General features: G+C 39.4%; 1 protein-coding gene across 4 annotated transcripts in view; it reads left to right on the top strand.

Moving 5' to 3' along the window:
• Positions 1–21,814, top strand: part of MAPRE2 (microtubule associated protein RP/EB family member 2) — a 162,578-nt gene that overhangs the window by 80,524 nt on the left and 60,240 nt on the right. For 3 of the 4 annotated variants that reach the window (XM_060170224.1, XM_060170223.1, XM_060170222.1), the window contains one exon: positions 11,023–11,150. The exons of the other annotated variant lie outside the window; for it this stretch is intronic. In XM_060170224.1, coding sequence (XP_060026207.1) covers positions 11,030–11,150 — 121 coding nt within the window. In that variant the 5' untranslated portion in view covers positions 11,023–11,029. The remainder of the gene's footprint in view (positions 1–11,022; positions 11,151–21,814) is intronic. 4 annotated transcript variants of the gene reach the window in all.

Below are 21,814 nucleotides of genomic sequence, written 5' to 3'. Positions count from 1 at the left end.
GCAAACTCAGACGATAGTTGTGAAAAAAAAATCAAAATCAAAATAGGTTCCATATGCCTCAGTCCCAAAATTAATTTCTCAAGCCCCTCTCCTTACAGCCACGCACCCAAAACAGCATCAGAGCCAGGGTCCTGAGACACCTGAGACACCTCACATCGTGAGGCTTGCTGAAAAAACACTGCGTTTTCCTCCAAATGGAGTCATCAGTCACGTTTCCCCCTAAATGTACACAGTGTGGCTGTGGTCTCTTGGTAAGGGTGGGGCGGAGAGATGAAATGAATTACATAAGAAATAATTCCAGTTGAAGGGCACCTATAATGCTAGCTATGACATTTTACGTGTTTGCTACGTTTTGAAGAGACACTCCTCTGGAATAATGAATAAACCTTGCCCAGTTTGTTCTTGGACACAACTGTGGACTATTTTGTAACTGGTTTAGGGGCCCATGACTAGTAAGGTGGTAGAATCCATGCTTTGGTTTCCACGGTTCGGGACTTGCCAAGTCTTTATCCAGGCTTTGTTCAGTAGGCGAACTCAAGTCTCAGTCCATAAAATTCCTTTTGTTTCAGTAGCAGAAATGTAATTTCTCATTTCTATGGCTGAGCGACTGCTGCAAGGCATAAACTTGCCGTACGTTTCCTGCCCGCACCCCCAAGTGCTGAATACAAGATTGAAATGGGGCAAAATCAACACAGTGGCCCTCAGCCTGAGGCTGGCCTTTTTCTGAAGTCACATGTGTCAGTGGTCACTATCCACAGACAAGCCAGAAATACGACTTCACCTGCTCGAGGTATGAAGGGATTTTCATTTTTCTGGGTTTTTGTTTCTCTCACTTGTAAAAATAAAATATATATACATACATATATATATACACACACATACATATATATATATATATAGAGAGAGAGAGAGAGAGAGAGAGAGAGAGAGAGAGAGAGGGAGAGAGAGAGAGAGCGCCAGCTTCCCAGAAAGGCATTTGGACATTCACAGAAATTGTGTAAACTATATTGATTATTGGTTTACTGATTATTGGTTTACTTTCAAGAAGCAATGGATGCAAATTCATTTTGTAAAATTTATTTTATTGAAGTATAGTTGATTTACAATGTTGTGTTAATTTCTGCTGTGCAAATTCGTTTTAAAATAAAATTTCAATGCCATTTTCAAAATATGTGACCCAGAGACTGACATGCCAGAAAATTGTCCCTTACCTACTGCTCTCAGTGCTTTTGTACTTACCAGGTTTTAAACACATAGTGATCTGGTTAAAGTTCCGACTGAAAGCCGCAAATAAGAGGACAGTGCTTTGACTTCCTTTTTTACAAGGATGACAATGAGAGAAATGCTTGTTCTAAAGAACAGATGTCAGGTCATCGAAGAATAAACAGTTATTTCTGTGGAAGATATAACGCTGAAGATCCAAACAGAATAAACCATGCACAGTGCATTGGCTCCTTATTCTGTAGCATTCAGTATTACCTCACCTTTCGTAGCCACTCACTTTGCTTGCCTGAGTCTCTGGAAATTACTCAGTACATTTTTAAAAAATTAATATTTCAAAGTGTTTTAATTCATACCTTCAAAAGGACTAGGAATCCACATTTGTTAGGGAAGAATACAGTTCCTGACCGGCTCCCCTCACGGGATTTTTTCAAGAATCAAAACGGAAGCATGGAATCACTTTAACTCTAAAATGATAGAAAACTTCCTTTTGTTATCCACACAACACTTCTGAAGAATAAGCAGGGACCAGTACTTTCACCTTTATATTGTAATATAGGTTGACATCCAGGAAATTATAAGGAAATCTTCAGATTCTAGTGGATATCTACAGAAGAGCTAAGACTGTTAAACTCCACCAACCCTGAGTTTAACATTTGGAAAAATATAAATTTTCTTCTACAAACTGTTGAGTCAACTCGAATAATTTAGGCTTGAAGGTATTGAAGTTGCACCTGTAGAAAGAAAAAGTTGTCTTTTTTCTGAAGGAATTAGGGGGAGAAAAAAGTGGATGGGCAGAGCAGGAATAGAATTCTTTTTCCATGTTAGCTGCCCCCTGACTTACTAGAGGTTGGGAAGAGCACTTCCCTCTCCGCAGAGAGAGAATCAGGACTCAGCTCTCCCTCCTAAAATCTGAAGGTGCCACACATTTGGATGGGGAACTAATAAAGGAAGTGAGAGATAACCACAAAGTGAAATGAATTTAGAAGTATCTTGGTAAAATTCGGAGCAAGATCGATGATAAGAATATTCTAATCAGCATGGATGGTAAATAGAAATTAACTGTGTTGAGTCCATTGCTGTTAATTTGAAGTAGGTATGGAGATCTATTTGATGTGTTGTTAATGTTTTATCTTAGAAAATGTAAGGAACTGTTCCTAACCCTGACTGATTCACCCTTACTCTGTCCTCTATCCTAGTTTTCCCACAGGGCCCTTAACAATGGTTGTTTTTACTGCAGGGTTTCTAGGGATTGCAGTTGTGTCAGATGGAGATGGGGATGTGGTAGAGGTTAGAGTGGTGAGTCTAGTAACTAATTAACTGGAGTATTAATAAAGCAAAAATCAGGTGCTATTCCACTGTTTACCTGGTCATCTTAATGAGCTCCTTGAAGGCAGATAATGCTTTGCTTGCTGTTGTGAGCCGACTGTCTTGATATGAAAGGATTGTTGTCCTTTGGTGAACGTTGTCAATAAAGGTGCAGAAAAGAGTGTGATTCATCGACAGAACCTGCAGCAAATGACTTGCTTCCTTGTTCTTATGGATTTTTTAAAAGCTATCATAACTCTTCTACCTGCCCTTTGGTTGTACCTTTCTTTCTATTTAACCACAGAACATCTTTACTCACTTATATATGGATTATCTTTCTAAAACACAGGTCTGATTGTGTCTGTCCCACTTGGCGTTTAGTTTTGTTTTTAAGTCATCTAGAGCAAAAATTTCATCCCAACTTGGCTTAATGCCATCTGGCACAATTCTGGGCCTTGGTGCCTCCTCCTCCATCAATACATCGCCTGGTAAAGCAAAAGCTTCTCACTACTGCCTATAGGCAAAGCCATTAGAAAAGTACGCGAACTGCCAGAAGTTATGCCAGTATGTGAAAATTATACCAGACTGTCCAAAACACTTAAAATTTTGAATTTTTTTCTGAGGTTTTATGTAATATACGTAGTTGATTTTAAAAATTGACTAGTAACTAAAAGCAAATGGTTTTGTTTACTAAGTGATAGACTAAAGAAAACAGTGGAAGTTATTAACCAAAAAATGAAAAACCTTTTAATAATGTTATGGAAAAGCAGTTACTGTAGTCACATTATCTGGGATGTCAGTGACATGAGTTTTTTTTAGATCTTCAGGGCAAGAGAATCTAGAGACAAGGGTGCTTCTGGGGATGGGTGGATATTTATTTTTATACCTATATGTGACCACCTGGAGGGGTGGGATAAGGAGGGTGGGAGGGAGGGAGACGCAAGAGGGAAGAGATATGGGAACATATGTATATGTATAACTGATTCACTTTGTTATAAAGCAGAAACTAACACACCATTGTAAAGCAATTATACCCCAATAAAGATGTTAAAAAAAAAAAGTAGGCAAAACAATATGTAGAAAAATCGAGAAATTAAAACATGTTAACAATTAAAAAATAATAATAATAATAATAAAATCTTTACTTAGCACTTTAAGTAAAAAGCAGATTTTTGTTGCTTTAGGATTAATAAGAATTCCAAACACAACTGTTTCATAAATGTATAGATTTTTGTGTAAAACGCGTAAGACTAGATTTTTCTGTCCTATATAGTCGTGCTTAAAAATATTATCTCTAAATACCATTTGTGACCAAAGGAATAAGGAATCCTTGGAGAAATGACTGGTTTTAGGTCTAAGGCAGCAAAGGTACAAGTCAAGCCTGAAGCATTTTGTCATACCAGAAAGCAGGGAAATTAGCAAAGACTACTAGGATCTTCTCAAAAGAACCTAGAAACCAGTTTGAATAAAGGCATAAACTGCATTGGATTGAAACGTATCAAATGTGTTTAAATCCATGAGTTCATAATTACACTTAAAAAATAAAAACCTCATTGGTCGTGTTTGGAGAATATTAGGAACTTACCTCATTGTTTTGAAAATCTGTAAATAAAAGGAAAGAATCGAGCATCTGTCTTGCCTTTCCTATATGCTCAGTATCTCAAAGGGCAAATTTCTGTTTGTAGAATTATTCTAGCTAATAAATCAAGAATGAATAGAAGAAAAGAGAGAGGATTCAAATAAACAAAATAAGAAATGAAAGAGGAGAAATAACAACCAATACTGCAGAAATACAAAAAATCATAAGAGAATAGTATGAACAATTATATGCCACCAGATTGGACAACCTAGAAGAAATGGACAAGTTTCTAGAACCATACAGCTCACCCAAACTGAATCAAGAAGAAGTAGATAATTTGAACAGACCGATCACTAGAAGTTAAATAGAATCTGTAATTTAAAAAACTCCCTGAAAACACAAGTCCAGGACCAGATGTCTTCACTGGGGAATTCTACCAAACATGCAAAAAAGAACTTATACTGATCCTTCACAGGTTCTCCCAAAAGACCGAAGAAGAGGGAACACTCCCTAAGTCATTCTATGAAACCACCATCACCCTGATGCCAAAACCAGACAAAGACACTACCAAAAAAGAAAATTACAGGCCAATATCTTTGATGAATGTAGATGCGGAAATCCTCAACAATATATTAGCAAACTGGATCCAACAACACATGAAAAGGATCATACACCATGATCAAGTTGGATTCATTCTAGGGTCATGAGGATGGTTCAACATGTGCAAATCAATTAGTGTGATGCACCACATCAACAAAAGAAAAGACAAAAACCACATGATCATTTCAACAGATGCAGGGAAAGTATTTGATGAAATTCAACATCCATTCTTGATAAAAACTCTCACCTAAATGGATATAGAGGGAACGTATTTCAACATAATAGAAGCTATTTATGACAAACCCACAGCCAACATGATACTCAACAGTGAAAAGCTGAAAACCTTTCCACTAAATTCTGGAACAAGGCAAGGATGCCCACTCTCACCACTTCTATTCAACATAGTATTGGAAGGCCTAGCCACAGCAGTTGGACAAGAAAAAGAAATAAAAGTCCAAATTGGAAGGGAAGTGATACAATTGTCATTATATGCAGATGACATGAAACTCTCTATAGAAAACCCTAAAGACTCCACACAAAAACTATTAGAACTGATAAACAAATTCATCAAGGTATCAGGATACAAGATTTATATACAGAAATCTGTTGTGCTTTTTTACACTAATAATGAAGTATCAGAAAGAGAAAGAAAAAAAATCCCTTTTAAAATTGCATCAAAAATAAAAAGACTTAGGAATAAAACTGACCAAGGGGGTTAGAGACTTACAGGCTAAGAGCTATAAAACATTGATAAAGGAAATTGAAGATCATTCAAAGAAATGGAAAGGTAGCTCATGCTCTTGGATTGGAAGAATTAATATTGTTAAAATGGCCATACTACCCAAAGCAATCTACAGATTTAATGCCATCCCTATCAAATTACCCATGACATTTTTCACACAACTAGAACAAATAATCCTAAAACTTATATGGAACCACAAAAGACCCAGAATTGCCAAAGCAATCCTGAGGAAAAAGAACAAAGCTGGAGGCATAACCCTCATGGATTTCAGACAATACTACAAAGCTACAGTAATCAAAACAGTGTGGTATTGGCACAAAAACAGACATATGGATCAATGGAACAGAATAGAGAGCCCAGAAATAAACCCACATACCTACGGTTAACTACTGTTCGACAAGAGGGCAAGAATATAAAATGGAGAAAAGACAGTCTCTTCAGCAAGTGGTGTTAGGAAAGCTGAACAGCCGCATGTAAATCAGTGAAGTTAGAACACTCTCTTACACCATACACAAAAATAAACTTGGACTTTCCTGGTGGCGCAGTGGTTAAGAATCTGCCTGCCAATGCAGGGGACACGGGTTCAAGCCCTGGTCCAGGAAGATCCCACATGCCACAGAGCAACTAAGCCCGTGCGCCACCACTACTGAGCCTGTGCTCTAGAGCCTGCGAGCCACAACTACTGAGCCCACGTGCCACAACTACTGAAGCCCATGTACCTAGAGCCTGTACTTTGCAACAAGAGAAGCCACTGCGATGAGAAGCCTGTGCACCACAACGAAGAGTAGGCCCCGCTCACCACAATTAGAAAAAGCCCACACACAGCAACAAAGACCCAACACAGCCAAAAATAAATAAATAAATTTATAAAAAATAAATAAACCCAAGATGGCTAAAGACTTAAATATAAGATGTGACACTATAAAGCTCTTAGAAGAGAACATAGGCAAAACATTCTGACATAAATCGTAGCAATACCTTCTTAGATCAGTCTCCTAAGGTAATAGAAGTAAAAGCAAAAATAAACAAATGGGACCTAATCAAACGTATAAGCTTTTGCCCAGCAAAGGAAACCATAAACAAAACGAAAATACAATGGGAGAAAAGATTTGCAAACAATGCAACTGACAAGGGCTTAATTTCCTAAATATACAAACAGCTCATGTAGTTCAATATCAAAAAACAAACAACCCAATACAAAATGAGCAGAAGATCTAAATAGACATTTCTCCAAAGAAGACATATAGATGGCCAATAGGCACATGAAAAGATGTTCAACATCGTTCATTATTAGAGAAATGCAAGTCAAAACTACAATTAGGTACCACCTCACACTGGTCAGAATGGCCATCAACAAGAAGACTACAAATAATAAATGCTGGACAGGGTGTAGGCAAAAGGGAACCCTCCTACACTGTTGGTGGGAATGTAAATTGGTGCAGCCACTATGGAGAACAATATGGAGGTTCCTTAAAAAACTAAAAATAAAGTTACCATATGATCCAGCAGTAACACTCCTGGGCATATATCCAGGAAAGAGGAAAACTCTAATTCGAAAAGATCCATGGACCCCATTGTTCATAGCAGCACTACTTATAATAGCCAAGACATGGAAGCAACCTAAGTGTCCATCGACAGGTGTGTGTGTGTGTGTGTGTGTGTGTGTGTGTGTGTGTGTAAAATGAAATATCACTCAGCCATAAAAAATGAAATAATGCCATTTGCAGCAACATGGATGGATCTAGAGATTATCACACTAAGTGGAGTAAGTCTGACAGAGAAAGACAAATATCACATGATGTCACTTACATGTGGAATCTAAAAAAAAAAATGCAACTGAACTTATTTACAAAACAGAAACATACAGACATGGAAAACAAACTCATGGTTACCAAAGGGAAAAGGGGCAGGGGGAGGGATAAATTAGGAGTTTGGGATTAACATGTACACACCAGTAAGTATAAAATAGATAAACGACAGGGACCTACTGTAGAGCACAGGGAAATATATTCAATAACTTGAAATAACCTATAATGGAAAAAAATCTGAAAAGAATACATAGGGATATATATGTATGTATGTATGACTGAATCACTTTGATGTATACAACATTATAAATCAACTATACTTCAATTTAAGAAAAAAGAATGAATAATAGAATATCACTTTGAAGTCTCTAAAGAGTTGTTGGACCTAGGCAGATGCCATCAATGGCTAACTATATCACTTAAGGAGTCAATCAGACAGTATGTGTCTCCTGATGGAAGTTGAAACACTGCATGAAATAGTCTTGTCCCCTCTCCTCCATTAGAACTTGAATCAGAGCAAGCTTCTAGGTCAAATTACAGTTTCTGGGAATACAAGGGAGAGAGGAATATGTTAAAAGGCACCAATGGGATGCAGCGAGAAAAATCTAGATTGTGGAAATTCTACAAGACAAACAACCCATTCCTTCAACAACAGTTTTTTTAAATGCAAGGGAAATATTAGAAATGGAGAAGAAACCTATAGATAAAAGAAAGTACATATCAAAGAATCACAATGTATGAATCTTATTTGAATTCAGATTCAAACAAATTGAAACAATTATAATGCATATTTGATGGTATTAAGAAATTTTATTTTTAGGTGTGATAATGCTGTTGTTTTGTTTTCTTTTTAATGTCCTTATCTTTTAGAGACACATACAAAAATACTTAGAGGTGAGACCATATAATGCTTGGCATTTACTTCAAAGTAATCTGGCTTGGGAGATGGAGGGTGGGAGGATGGGAGTGTTGATGGGAATATAAGTGAAACAAGATTGGCCAAGTATAGATAATTGTTGAAACCAAGAAGTGAACACAACTAATTTGTTATTCTGTTCTCTCTCCTTTTGCATATATCAGAAAACTTTCAAAATAGAAGTGTATATATATATACACACATTTTATAAAAAATTATGTGTGGTATAATTGTACAAAATTAGTAAAATTGCAAAATTTCAACCAGGTTTAAATATTAAAAAGAATTTGTTACCACTGTACACCTATTAGAACGGCCAAAATCCAAAATACCGACAATACCAAATTTTGGTGAGGATATGAAGCAATAGGAACTTTCCTTTATTTATTTATTTTTTTATTTTATTTTATTTTTTGGCTGCGTTGGGTCCCCGCTGTTGCGCGTGGGCCCCCTCCAGCTGCGACGAGTGGGGGCCACCCTTCGCCGCTGGTGCGCAGGCCTCCCACCGTGGTGGTCTCCCCTGCTGCAGGGCACGGGCTCCAGGTGCGCGGGCCCAGCAGTCGTGGCTCACGGGCTTCAGAGCGCAGGCGCACGGGCCTAGTTGCTCCGTGGCATGCGGGATCCCCCCCAGACCAGGGATCGATCCTGTGTCCCGTGCACCGGTGGGTGGATTCTCAACCACTGCGCCACCAGGGAAGTCCCAGAACTTTCTTTTTTTTTTAATGTTCATAATGACTTTATTTATAATAGCCCCAAACTGTAAACAACCCAAATGTCCATCAACAGGTAAATGAATAAACAAACTCAATATATACATACAATGGAGCACTACTCAGCAATGAAAAGGTGTGAACTACTGATATACAGTGCAGCATGGATCTCACGGTTTTATGAAAGAAGCCATACAAATGTATATACTATGTGATTCTATTTATAGAAAATTCTAGAAAATGCAAACTAGTCTATAGTAACTTTCATTCATTGCTGTTGGGAATGCAAAATGGTGCAGCGACTTTGCAAGACAGTTTGGTAATTTCTTATAAAATTGAATATACTCTTACCATTGCAACCCATTAGTCATGCTGTTTGGTATTGACCCAAATGAATGAAAACTTATAAAAACCTGCACATGGATATTTATAGCAGCTTTATTCATAATTGCCAAAACTTGATGGCAACCAAGATGTCTTTCAGTAGGTGAGTGGTACATTGAGACAGTGCAGTATTATTCAGCGCTAAAAAGAAGTGAGCTCTCAAGCCATGAAAAGGCATGGAGGCACTTTAAATGTGCATTACTGAAGGAAGCCAGTCTGTGGTTCCAACTATGCGACATTCTGGAAAAGGTAAAACTATGGAGACATTAAAAGAAATCAGTGTTTTCCAGGAATGGTGGGAGGGAGGGATGAATCAGCAGAACACAGAGGATTTTTAGGGCACTGAAGCTATTCTGTTTGGTACTACAGTGGTGGATACACGGCACTGTACATTCGTCACAGCCTGCACAATGTATAACACCAAGAGTGAACCTAATGTAAACTATGGAACCTGGGTGATAATGTATCATTGTAGGTTCACCAATTTTAACACGTGCCAGCCGGTTGGGGAGATTGGAGGGGGGCAGTGGAGGACAGGGGGGTATGTGGGAAAACTCTGTACATTCCACTCAATTTTGCAGTGAACCTAAAGCTGCTCTAAAAAATAAAGTTTATTAATTAAGAAAAGGAGACCAATTACACCAAACTCTAGCTATCAAAGCATTTTAAGCAAAACAAACCTTTTCTATTACCTTTTCTATGGCCAATGTGTGCTCCTCCTGTGAAAAGTTGGGGGAAATAGTAAGTGTTATGAAATGGTCAGAAGGAGTATATTAACAATCATAGCTGAAAGGAAGACTTGTGCAGTCAGGCAGGACTTCCAGATTATCCAAATACTTTTTGTATATATATTTTTTCAAGGCTTTATCCAAAGCTTTTAGAGACTGATAGAGACTATCAGGTGAGGACTTTTCTTCTTCTTCTTTTTTTTTTAATAAATTTATTTATTTATTTTTGGCTGTGTTTGGTCTTCGTTGCTGCACGCAGGCTTTCTCTAGTTGCGGCGAGTGGGGGCTACTCTTCATTGCGGTGCGCGGGCTTCTCATTGTGGTGGCTTCTCTTGTTGCGGAGCATGGGCTCTAGGCACGCGGCCTTCTGTAGTTGTGGCATGTGGGCTCAGTAGTTGTGGCGCACGGGCTTAGCTGCTCCGCGGCATATGGGATCTTCCCGGACCAGGGCTAGAACCCATGTCCCCCGCATTGGCAGGTAGATTCTTAACCACTGTGCCACCAGGGAAGTCCCAAGGATTTTTTTTCTAATGGAGTGTATTTGTAACCTGTTTCTAAAGTGAATTTCCTTTTCTCTAAAGCTGATAAAAAATATTCACTTTTTTTTTTTTTTTTTGCCTGGGCCGCACGGCTCATGGGATCTTAGTTCCCCATCCAGGGATAGAACCCAGGCCCTTAGCAGTCAGAGCGTGGAGTCCTAACCACTGGACCACCAGGGAATTCCCCAACTTACCTTCTAAGTGACTCACTAAATTACATGAGAGATTAGGAATCTCAGAACCTGAAAAACATTTGAGTCAAGTTGAGGGAGACAAAAAATGATCCTGCACGAACAATATATGAGATTTAACCATATTATAGCAAACACGTAGAACAGAGACAAAGGGAAGAGAAAGAGCTTAGCCAGAGCAGGACTTTTACAAGCCTTAGAGTTCTGTCAGGGATCCAGAGCTTGAATGGATGTCTGTCATCTTTCTGAGTTACTTTTTTCCTTGTAGGTAAATAAACTTTGTTTGTTTTTTCTAGCTGGGGAATGGCAGTCAACGTGTATTCTACCTCGATAACCCAGGAGACTATGAGCCGACATGACATCATTGCCTGGGTTAATGACATAGTGTCTCTAAACTACACGAAAGTGGAACAGCTTTGTTCAGGTAAGAGACCCTTTTAAGTATTTACATAAACGTTTACTCCCTATCGTGTGGAATGGGATTTTATGGACCACAGATGATGTATTTTGGATAGGAAAAAATATATGTATCCGTATTGATATATAATTAAAGGGGGAAAGCCCAGATATAATTGAAGAACATATGGGGAAAATGATGGCCACCTAAGAGCATCGAGCCTCCACGACACATGTTATGAATGGTCTCGCTTAAGCTCTGTAACTGGTCTCCCAGCCTTTTCTCCGTCACCCCCTGTCAGCCACCACATGTCTCCTCCTAATATGCAGATTGGGTCCTGCAACACCTCTCCTTAAAAACCTTCCAGGCTGCACATTGTCCTTCCTACAGGATAAAATCCACTCCTTGATGTGGCTGATAAGGTCCTTTCTGTTCTGGCTGCAACGCATCTCCTTGGTGTCATCATCCTCCACGTCTCTCTCCCCTGTGCCTCAGTCCCACAAAATACTCTTTGTTCCCTAAAGACTCCTTCCCTTTTGCGTCCCACAGCTTTTTTCCAGGCTCCCTTTGCCCTTCTTTTCATTTGCAGTAAAATCTCATTCACACTTTAAAATCCAACTCGGTTGTCACCCGCCCCCCCGAAGGGTTCCCCAGATCTCCCAGGCTCCACAGTGTTCATGGAGCGCTGTGCCCACCCTTGCAGAATAATGCATGCCACACTGTGTTGGAAGGTCCAGCTCTTACTCCCCCGAAGGTACCCAGAGCCCTTGAGGACAGGACTGTGTTTCATCCTTTGTCATGTGTCTGCGGTGGCACCCTGCCTGCCTGCTATAAAGTAGGTCTGCAGGAAATGCGTATTGAGCTAAACTTGTTTTAAAAAAAAAAAGATTTGACTTTAATGATAAAGTAGGGGCTTGTTAAAGAACATGTCACTAGTAAAGTAATTCATTCTTAGGTTAGAGTATTTATCAAAGAAATAGTCTTCCTTTGGGAACAGGAAGTATTTTCTTGTGAACTAACAGGTAAGAGATTTCCTCTCTGCCTCTGGCTCTGACCGGATATGGTGTTACTAGAAACTATTACTGAAATGTATTCATGTGAAATCCCATGAGACACGATAGGTGCAAAATAGTCATCAGGTAGAGCTGGTGCAGTGGTGTTGGGGCAGCAGAAGGGCGTTCTGCTGGCTTTCTCAGTGGGTCGCGTGTGAAGGATTTCACGCGGTGCCGTCAGAATTTGGAACGCCCGCACTAGTCACTCTCCGATGTGCCCGAATCCAACCCCCCAGTGAATACACTCTCCGTTCTCCACATCTAGACTGGATTAGAATCGACTAGCGGACAAACTTCCCATCTGCTGACACCTCTTCTCCCATCACCATTTTCTCACGAGCAAGACGGTGAGGGTGGCCAGAACCTAGGCATTGCCTCACCCACCCTTTCTGCACCCAGGCCTCTAATATCAATACTGTGATTTGTGAGGTCAATAATGGAAGCTAACTGGCCAGTTCTTTGCCCTGCAGTACGAGCTAGAGAAAAGCTGACTTAGAATATGATGACACCCCAGATATGTGTTGTTGGCCTCTCGAAATGACTTCTAAAAGTTACTGACAGAAACAGCCCCTGTTGCACACTTCTCAACTGCAAACTCCACTCAGTCAAGTTTTCTGGTGCTGTTCTTGCTGTGCGTCTGGAGGTCTCTAATATTTTATTTTTAATTTGCTGGAGGGAAATGCAACCCAGAGTGTTTTCTGTTATTAGCCATCCCTTTTCTGTTAATAGCAAGTACCACTTTATATTGTACTTGTGGGTCTGTTTCTCCATACGGCCTGACACATACTCTTCCGTCAGAAATGGTCATATTGGGATGAATGAAAATCAGTTGGAAACTGCTGTGGGGCAAAGACAAAACTGTGTATCTTTCCCATAAAGTGGCTGTATGTACCTGTGGATAAGGGTCATGGGGTTGGTTACCAAAGAAAAAGAGACACAGGAAGGAAGGAGATAAGAAAAAGAGTCATAGAGAAAATCGCCAGTCATGGGTCTAAAGTGTTGAAGGAGCCCATGAGGAGCTTCCTATGTAATGCACTTGGGGAGTTTTTGCTGACAAACGAAATGAGAAGCAAATTCGAATTTTTAGATACAGCGGTAATAAATGCTGGAGTGTATGTGTGCATATATATGTGTGTGTATGTGTGTGTACCTATTATTTATATAAATATGTAAAATTTCTTTGCATATCTTTCAAATTTCACATAAGCCAAATCCAACAAAAATTTTGGTAGCATCTGTGAAGAGTTCTTGTACAGTTTCCTTAAAGAAAGTATTGGTGTGCATTTTATAGTCGTATGTAGCTATGTTGCTATCCAGCGTGGCTTGATGAAACCTGTAGAAACCATTTTGATCATGAGAATAGATAATTTCCGTTAGGATAACTCACTAGTTACCTAAGGTTACAAGGTTGATGGTTCAGAAGAATATTTAAATATATATTTAAATTATATTTAAAGGTTCCTTTCTTTATTGAAATATGTTCGTTTGTCTTGGTTTTTTGGATATTTTTTTGTTTTTTTGTGGGTTTTTTTGGCTCAAAAACATGTCAATGTCCACAGTAGAGAGACATGTCTTTTATTTTCGGCAGTAGTTTCATCAGAGTGTGAACTGCGGCCCATGTGCATTTATAATCTTCTGAGAAGCTGCTTAAGAATGCAGGTTCTTGGGTTCATTCACCTTCTAAATCAGTGTCTCTGGATGTGTGAAGCCTAAAGTGTGCATTCTAACAAGCATCCCAAGTACTTCTGTGCTGCAGCCAAGAGCTTGCAGTGCATCTTAGAGAAACTCCAAACCACTAAAAGTAAAGTTAAAACATCCAAAATTTATCTGGCACGATGTCCTCATTCATAATTTAGTCTGTGACTTTTCTCTTGCCTTCAGCAATTGCACTTAGCAGGAAGTGCTATCTTTTTATTTATTTATGAATTTATTTATTTATACCCTTCTTTGTTCTAGAAGACATTGAAGGCAGCTAGGACAATGCTATTAGGATAAGAACAAAACCAAATATTGGTGACCTAAATGATTTATCCTCAGCATACTTAATGAGTAGTCAGTCAGATTTCTTGGAAAATATCTTTTCCTTTCAGTTTCATTTTAATTTCTTTAGTTTACTCTGTGTGATATTATTTTAGCAGTGTGTTGTGGAAAAACATACACAAAATACCTTCACGTATTTAACTGATTTTTTTTCTTGTTCAATAAAATTGTTCCTTACTCTTTTTCCTAAATGTTTATGTTCCAATCCTAGCAGTCCCCCTTTGGCATTTTTCCCCCATTTGCATTATTTCCTATTTCTTTTTTTTAAATTTCCAGCTAAGAGATTGCCCTCCAGCTAATATTAAAACTAACATCAGCTTCCTTTAGCTCATAAAGAACTGAAATACTGCTTCACGTGTGTGTGCCTTTTTCTGCAGAAATTTCTGCCTTTATATAACATCTCATTTGTTTCCATCTAAGCATTTTAAAAGCTTTTTAAAGGAGAGATGGTATGAGGTTTAACACTTAGAAACACGTTGCAGTAAGTTGCAAAAGAATGAAACTGACTCTTTTCTCCTCTTAATTTTATCCCAAGGATGTAACCTTATGAAATTGTCTTTGGACATGAAATCTGGGTCATACAGTCATATGCATATCTAGTTCGCATTCACTTCTTGTGAACAGCAACCTTTACGTTTCAAGTGAAAAGCTGGACTGTATAAATGAACAGGCTGTCAATGGGTATGAAAACTGCCTATAATAATATGACAGTATACGGCTTATCTACATTTGATTTGAAAATGAATATTTGTGGATTTCCCACGTTGGGATGGGGGATTGAACCACATGAAATACCAGATTTGTTTGGCTTAAAAATATTTTATGTGTTTAGTTCAATTGCCTAATAAAATGTTTAGGGCTTTTTGTGGGGTGACACATTTTGGTTTTACTTTAGTACCGGCTCAAACCAGTTTACTAGATATTTTATAAGGGATTCAAGAGAGAGAATGGACATATAGTTAAGAGAAAAATGAAAATTTTTAAATAAAAAATTTTTTTCAAAGAGAGAATAGGCAGTATAGTTATAAATCCACTTTAGTGACTCGAGGTACCATATTGGAGATGATAGGAAAGGTAGTGAGCTGTCTGGAGCAGAAGAGTGAAAAGAAATGAGGCAGGGAGTTGGTTGGGAGTGGAAGGAATGTATCTTTCCTTTGCCTCTTCACCCGCCATCCTCTGCTCTAACATACAAATTTCCTTGGAAACTTTTTTCTGACATCCATTTTTCTGTGTCCCAGTCCTCTCCCCTCAACTGGGATGCAGGCAGCAGAGCCATAGGTCCACTGCTGGGTCGCTGCCAGAGCTTGGCCAGTGGGCACCTGACGAGCGACTCTCCCATGCATGGGAGAGAGAGGCTAGAGAGGCAGCCTGCCCTTCTCTCTGTGCCACCTTCCTTTCCTCCTCCCCGCTCTGTCCACAGCACAAGCAAACCACTGATGCTCAGATTCCAGTACTGTCACTAGGCTAGTTATAACAGCTCAGTGATTTTCATTTTAGTATTTGAATAAAATTTGGTTTGGATGAAACCATTTTTTTATAATGGAAATTTTTAGATCTTTTCTTGACTAGCATTAAAAAAAAAGACAGAGGGACTTCCCTGGTGGTCCAGTGGGTAAGACTCTGTGCTCCCAATGTAGGGGGCCCGGCTTCGATCCCTGGTCAGGGGACTAGATCCCGCATGCGTGCTGCAACTAAGAGTCCGTGTGCCACAATTAAGACCTGGCACAGCCAAAATACATTAAATAAATAAATAATTTTTTATAAAAGAAAAATCAGGATTCGATTCAGCTTCATTTTGTGCTTCTCCACATTGTTTCAGGCTTTGTCTTGGATCAAGTTTTTGGTGTTTTCTTCTTCCAGGAAAGTTCCTGAATACAGCTGGTCACATCATAGTCAAAAATGACAATTCTCAGTCCTTCATGGCTCCCAGAAGGGGCTAGGCTTTACAGTAACACTGCAAGATTCAGAGATGTGGTTGTCAGCCGTGCCTGGGACCTGTAGGACAGGTGCTCTGAGCCCCGCAGAGCGTTCTTTGTGACGTTTTTGGCTGCCATCTGTGCCTGTGAAATAGGTTGATCTCACCCTAGTATGGGGTCCCCTATGCCTTCTTCCTCCTGTCCACAGAGACCTCTGTCAGGAGGACAGGTTACTGATGAAATCAGCTCAGAGTCTAAATTTAGTAGACCTTCTCAAGAGAGTTGGCTCTCTTGAACTAAAACCAAGTAAGGATATTTCGTCGATGTCTGGTAGCTCCAGAGCTTACTTAGCTTTATAAAATCATAGACTGTTATTTGCTTTCAGAAAGTTAAGTCATCTTGGATTGTGTTACTGTTGTTACAGATGTAATTGTATTATAGCGGACTATTATTCATATTTGCGATGTACTATGTAGAGAGGTGGGTTTTTAGGGGTTTTGCTGACAGGTTTTCTCTGATTTTATTTTGCTGAAGTTAATTTTAAAATCCGTTTGCTTGGTCTCAGCAAACCAACTAATTGGCGAGCGGGGCAGGGGGGTGGGAAAAAAAGTGAGCTGGAAAAAGGTGGGGAGGGAAGTCCAACATTGGGTTCAGTTGTTGCAGTGGATAATACACTCCTGTGTCTCCACTAATGTACCTGTCAAAAGGGAGTTTATTTTTTTAGCAGAATATGGGATACAGTAGTATATTTTTCCTTCTAAACATGTTTATTTATAGATATTTGCTACTTTGTTACCAAAAGTAAACATAAATTGGTGTTTTTGTTGTGGTTTACTGCATTTTGTAATGCTAAATACCATAGTGAAAAAAAATGTATGCATTCACCTCCATTTATCCAACTGCCCCTATAAATTTTGTTTTTTTACATAGATGATATATGCATTGATACACACACACACACACACACACACACACACACACATATATGTATTGATGCTGAAAGCAGTCAGCCATCTCTTCATCTATCTCATTACTGTATTAAGTTCTGACAATCAATTTACTTCTATTTACACACGTTTTGAGCCCTTCTTTGGCCTAGGCCCCGGGGATCTGGATTAATAAGATGGGGTCGTGGTCCTCTAAGAGTTCAGTATGGCAGGGCACTGTCCTGCAGAAAACTAGAAAGCACACTGTGGCCAGTGCTGATTTGGAAGAGCTTTGAGCTTACAAAGGAGAGGTGGGGAACACAGCGAGTCTGTGGAGAAACACCTTCCTTCAGATTCTTTGGGAGTTAGTGGATGCTGCCTTAGAATGGCTGAAGAATGGCCAAAGTTTGTGAAACACCTCAGAAATCCTCCTCTTGAGTCACATGGAGTGACCAGGACGCAGGATAATGTGTGTTTTATTAGGTCCAGCCCTTAAATACGTGAAGTATGTTGTTTCTCTAAGAGAAATGTAGAGTTTTTCCGGATGATATCATATGAGTATGTGAAAATTGTTTTTTCTCTATTTCTTTGAAGAAACTGTGCGTACATCTGGGATTTTCTCGGAAACCATAGAATTGCTCGGTTCTTTGGAAGAAATGCAACAAATATTTTCAGTTCCGTAAAGCCAATCCTCAGTGATACAATAACTGGACAGGCCTCTAACTGAATAGGTGTCGGGCAACTCTGTTAGTATTTTCCAGAGGGACAGACCTACAGATGTGTCGTTTCTTTTCTTACCCATTTCTACTGGAATCCCTCCTAAGTAGAGATGAACACCATAAACTAGGGGAAGGAAAACAGGGAAAACAGATCACCTGGAATGAAGACTGGCAGTTTATATACTAACAAAAAATCAAGGAACATGTAATCACTATGAGCTTAACATTGTGTCTTAACAGGAACAAAGCAAACTGGTGACATGTTATTAGAAATTTTAATGATTGCCTTTGAGAATTCTCAATAAAGTCACACAATTTAATAATTGCAGGAATTTATACAAGGCAGTACCCTTAATTAAATCCTAGACGTTCATCTTTTACTGTTTTCCCTTATCTGGGAAAATTCCCAGATGACATAGATGAATCCTGTCTTCAGGGTTCTTAAGTATATCACTAATTCGCAAAATCTTTATCATGCAGTCTCCCCTTGGGTTCAGATTCTTTTTCTTCTAATCTACTATAGTAAGACTCTGCCAGGTTTCACCTGCTCCAAAACCATGAATGGGTCCATGGTTGTGAGTCTGGAAATGAGAATTGTTGTACTGGGGGCAGGTCATCAAAAGAAGTGTAGGGTGTGTCCAGGTGATGAAGATGATACCGATGAGAGTATAGGACTTAGACCAAGGAATGAATCTCCAAATCCCCAACATTGACTCCGTTAGTGTTATGCCTGGAGCCCTGACTCAACGGCCCCAGAAATATTGGTGAAGGGTGTGGGAATCATAGGGCTGGAGCCCAAGGACATGTTGGGTTTTGTGATTCATAATTCTAATTTCAGAAACCTTTAGAGCTCCTTCTCCTCTGATTTTGTCTTTGCTTTATGATAAGATGCTTAGCATATGATGATACATTTATTTTGAAATCATTCACCAAGATCTTTAAAAACAAGTATCTTAAGGAAAAAGAAAGGTATGTTCCAACACATTGTAAGTTATTTTGATTTTCCTAAAGATGTTATTACTTTATGTGATGGATATATTCTTTATGAAACATTATTTTGTATTTATATTGCTATTTTTTTTCTTTCCCTTTTCTCCTCTTCAGTTTAAATCATCTAAAGACTTTAACAGGAAGAGTAGAAAATTGGTGGAAAATAGTCATTTCCTTTTATAAATGAATTTGTGATTACTTAAGCACCTCATATGTTTATCTGGGGAAAAGACTTAAGGACTGGAGAAGCCCTCAAATGTTTTTCAGTCAATAAACTGGAGGATCTTAGGAATGTGTTCATCCCCTTTCTTTGCTAGCAGGAGAGGCCAAGGACCTCATTTTGTTCTTTGGTTCTTTGCCCTTTGAATCTCAAACATGCATTTTGGAGATTCATATTTCATAGCTGAAACAATCCCATTCCATCCTCTTCATTTTTATAGCTCCAATTATTTTAACCAGCCACATAATACATGGTTTTGTACATTAGGGGCAAAATGATGTCATAGGACCTCAACCTTTATGTATCGTCCGTTAGCATTTTCATTGTGCTTTTATATTTATTATTTATTTTAAGTCTTATAACAACTGTGTGCAGAAGAAGAATAGGACTTTTTTATTCCTATTTTATATAAGAGGATAAAAGCCCAGAGAAGCCAAGTGTTCACGGCTGATGCTAGCTGGGGCCTCCCTGGATCACAGCCTTACGCTCTCCTTGTTCGTCGTGTGTGCAGCCGCTGTAGATGTGGAAGAGGGGTGTGTGCGTGTGCACGTTTTTGATTTTTTTCCATATCCACTTATCAGGAGCCCACTGAACATCTCTAGGAACAGAGGAGTTAGAAGTCCACATCCCCACCCTTTAAATTACTAATTGAGATAATGAGACACATCTGGTAATTCGGCTGATTGCACACTGTGACCTAGTATCATCATCAAGAACTTTCTTACCAAAGGTAGCCGAGATGCGAGTAGAAACATACATTTGCTCCCGCTCTTAGCAAGTTCTACGTGCTGAGAGTGGGTGGGGGAAGAGGCTCCCCTTCTCTCTGTCTGTTCTTCTTGCTTCCTCTCCTGCTCTAAACTCTCTTGCCCTCCAAGCAAGATGAGGGGGCTCTGAAAGTTTGCCACCTGCAGCGATTCGGTTCTCTCAGGATAATCCCTGGTCAGTGGAACAGTAACCAAAATAATGGCTCCTTGGAGACACGTGCACATTTGAAGCCCAAGAATGTGGCCCTTTCCTCACGCTGAACCCAGGCTTATTTTAATAAGCTTGGACCTTAGAGGACAATTAACATCCTCATTTCCTCAATATCTATGCTACTGAGAAAAAAGAACATCTTCTAGGATAACGTTGTCAGCTTGGTCTCCCAAAGGATTTACGACTCAAGGAATCACTGTTTCCCACGTATTTCATTCTGTTCAGTGAACCTGGATTGCTGTCGCTGTGCTGAGCACCTCTGTCACCTCTTCTCCAACTCCTTTCATGTGAAAAGTTGATGTTTTCTCAGTCTTGTACAAAGGGACATGCTGGTGCAACATTTAAGAATAGTCATCTGTCTCCCATCCAGTTCTGTCCCCTTATTACCGTATCTGTTTGCCATAGAGGAAATTCTAGAGCTGCCAGTGGTTTATAGTCATAGTGGACACTGTGCCAGCCCAGTAGAGAGATGAATTGTACCCCATCCCCGGTCTTAAAGAGTTACCCAGCAGTCAGCTAAGAGAGCTCGCTAATTAAAACGCAAGTCCAACTTACTGCGGGGCTTCTGTAGCTATTATAGTGAAACAGTTAATTCTGCACTGGGAACAGAAAAACTCCACAGAGGAGGTGATGTTTGGGCTAAACTTAACAAATGAGAAATTTCTGTTCAAATGTAAAAGGTGGCAAATTTTAGGCAGAAACTTAGGTGACATTTTAGGCAGAAAACGTTTGATCAAGGCAGAGAGAAGGTGCAGCATTTTATGCACGTACATGCACACATGAGACTCTGAAACCTAAGTTAGGATTCAAGGCAGCAGAAGAGGGGGCAGTGAAGTGGCAGGTAATAAATGCCGTAGTATTCGAAGAAAGGGGAAATGATGTCAGCCTAGAAAAGCTTCTTGGGTCTTTGGCCAAACAGCCATGCAGATTTAGTGGATGGTCAATAAATATTTATGAAATGGAGTTTAATTGAAATGCTCTCCTAACTAGGTTTTTCATACAGATAAGATTCAGGCTGAGAAGAGAAAGTTGGGGATTTCAAGTAAAGGTGCTATTCAGATATTTTTTTGATGTTCTAACATATCACTTTATGTATTCCTAAAGTCAGCAGATATTTATTGAGTGCCTACAGTGTGTCAGAAGGCGGGCCAGGATCTGGGGATACAGCTAGGTACGAAAAGCAATACAGACTATACTGAGTTAGGACCCATTCCTTTACTACCAAAGTTCTCCTTTGACACATTTGTATCCAGAGCTTTCAAGATCCTTTTTCTCAGCTTTCCCCAGTGCAAAGCAAAGGTGGAGCAAGGACCCTGAACAAAAAGTCCTGGTCCTCCAGCCTGTCTCACCATCAGATGGCCTTATAACACGAATGGGCAGTCTGTGCTCTGAATATCTGAAGCAGTAGTAGGCTGTCCAGTTTCTACACAACTGAGATGATGAAGCCAAGCATCTTCGAGTTCTGCTGTTCTTCAAAAGGAAATATTTTTTCTAACCTATTTTTTCCCAAATTGTGTTTTAAATTTACAGTTTATCAGCCATGTAAACACTATTTAAAAAGGAGTGTCAGAAGTCACTGTCAAATGTTTGGGCATGTTAGAATTACATACCTGGAAACAGAAGAATTGAATTGCTTGGCACCCCTTAAACTAACCATCACTCCGCAGATTGGATTTTTTTCCACCCTGTAACCATTACATAATTCAGGCCGATTGCAAGTTACCTCTCTTATTTGTCCCCTCCCTTGCAAGTTTGTTCTTATCCAAGTATCAACACTCATAAGCTCTTATGACCAAATTATTTGACAATAAGAAGCATGTAAATGTGAAACTCATGACAGCACAATTTCCTGC

This window comes from Lagenorhynchus albirostris, chromosome 14, assembly GCF_949774975.1.
Source record: "Lagenorhynchus albirostris chromosome 14, mLagAlb1.1, whole genome shotgun sequence".
Lineage (NCBI taxonomy): Eukaryota > Metazoa > Chordata > Mammalia > Artiodactyla > Delphinidae > Lagenorhynchus > Lagenorhynchus albirostris.
This window is presented reverse-complemented; position numbering and strand designations above follow the sequence as displayed.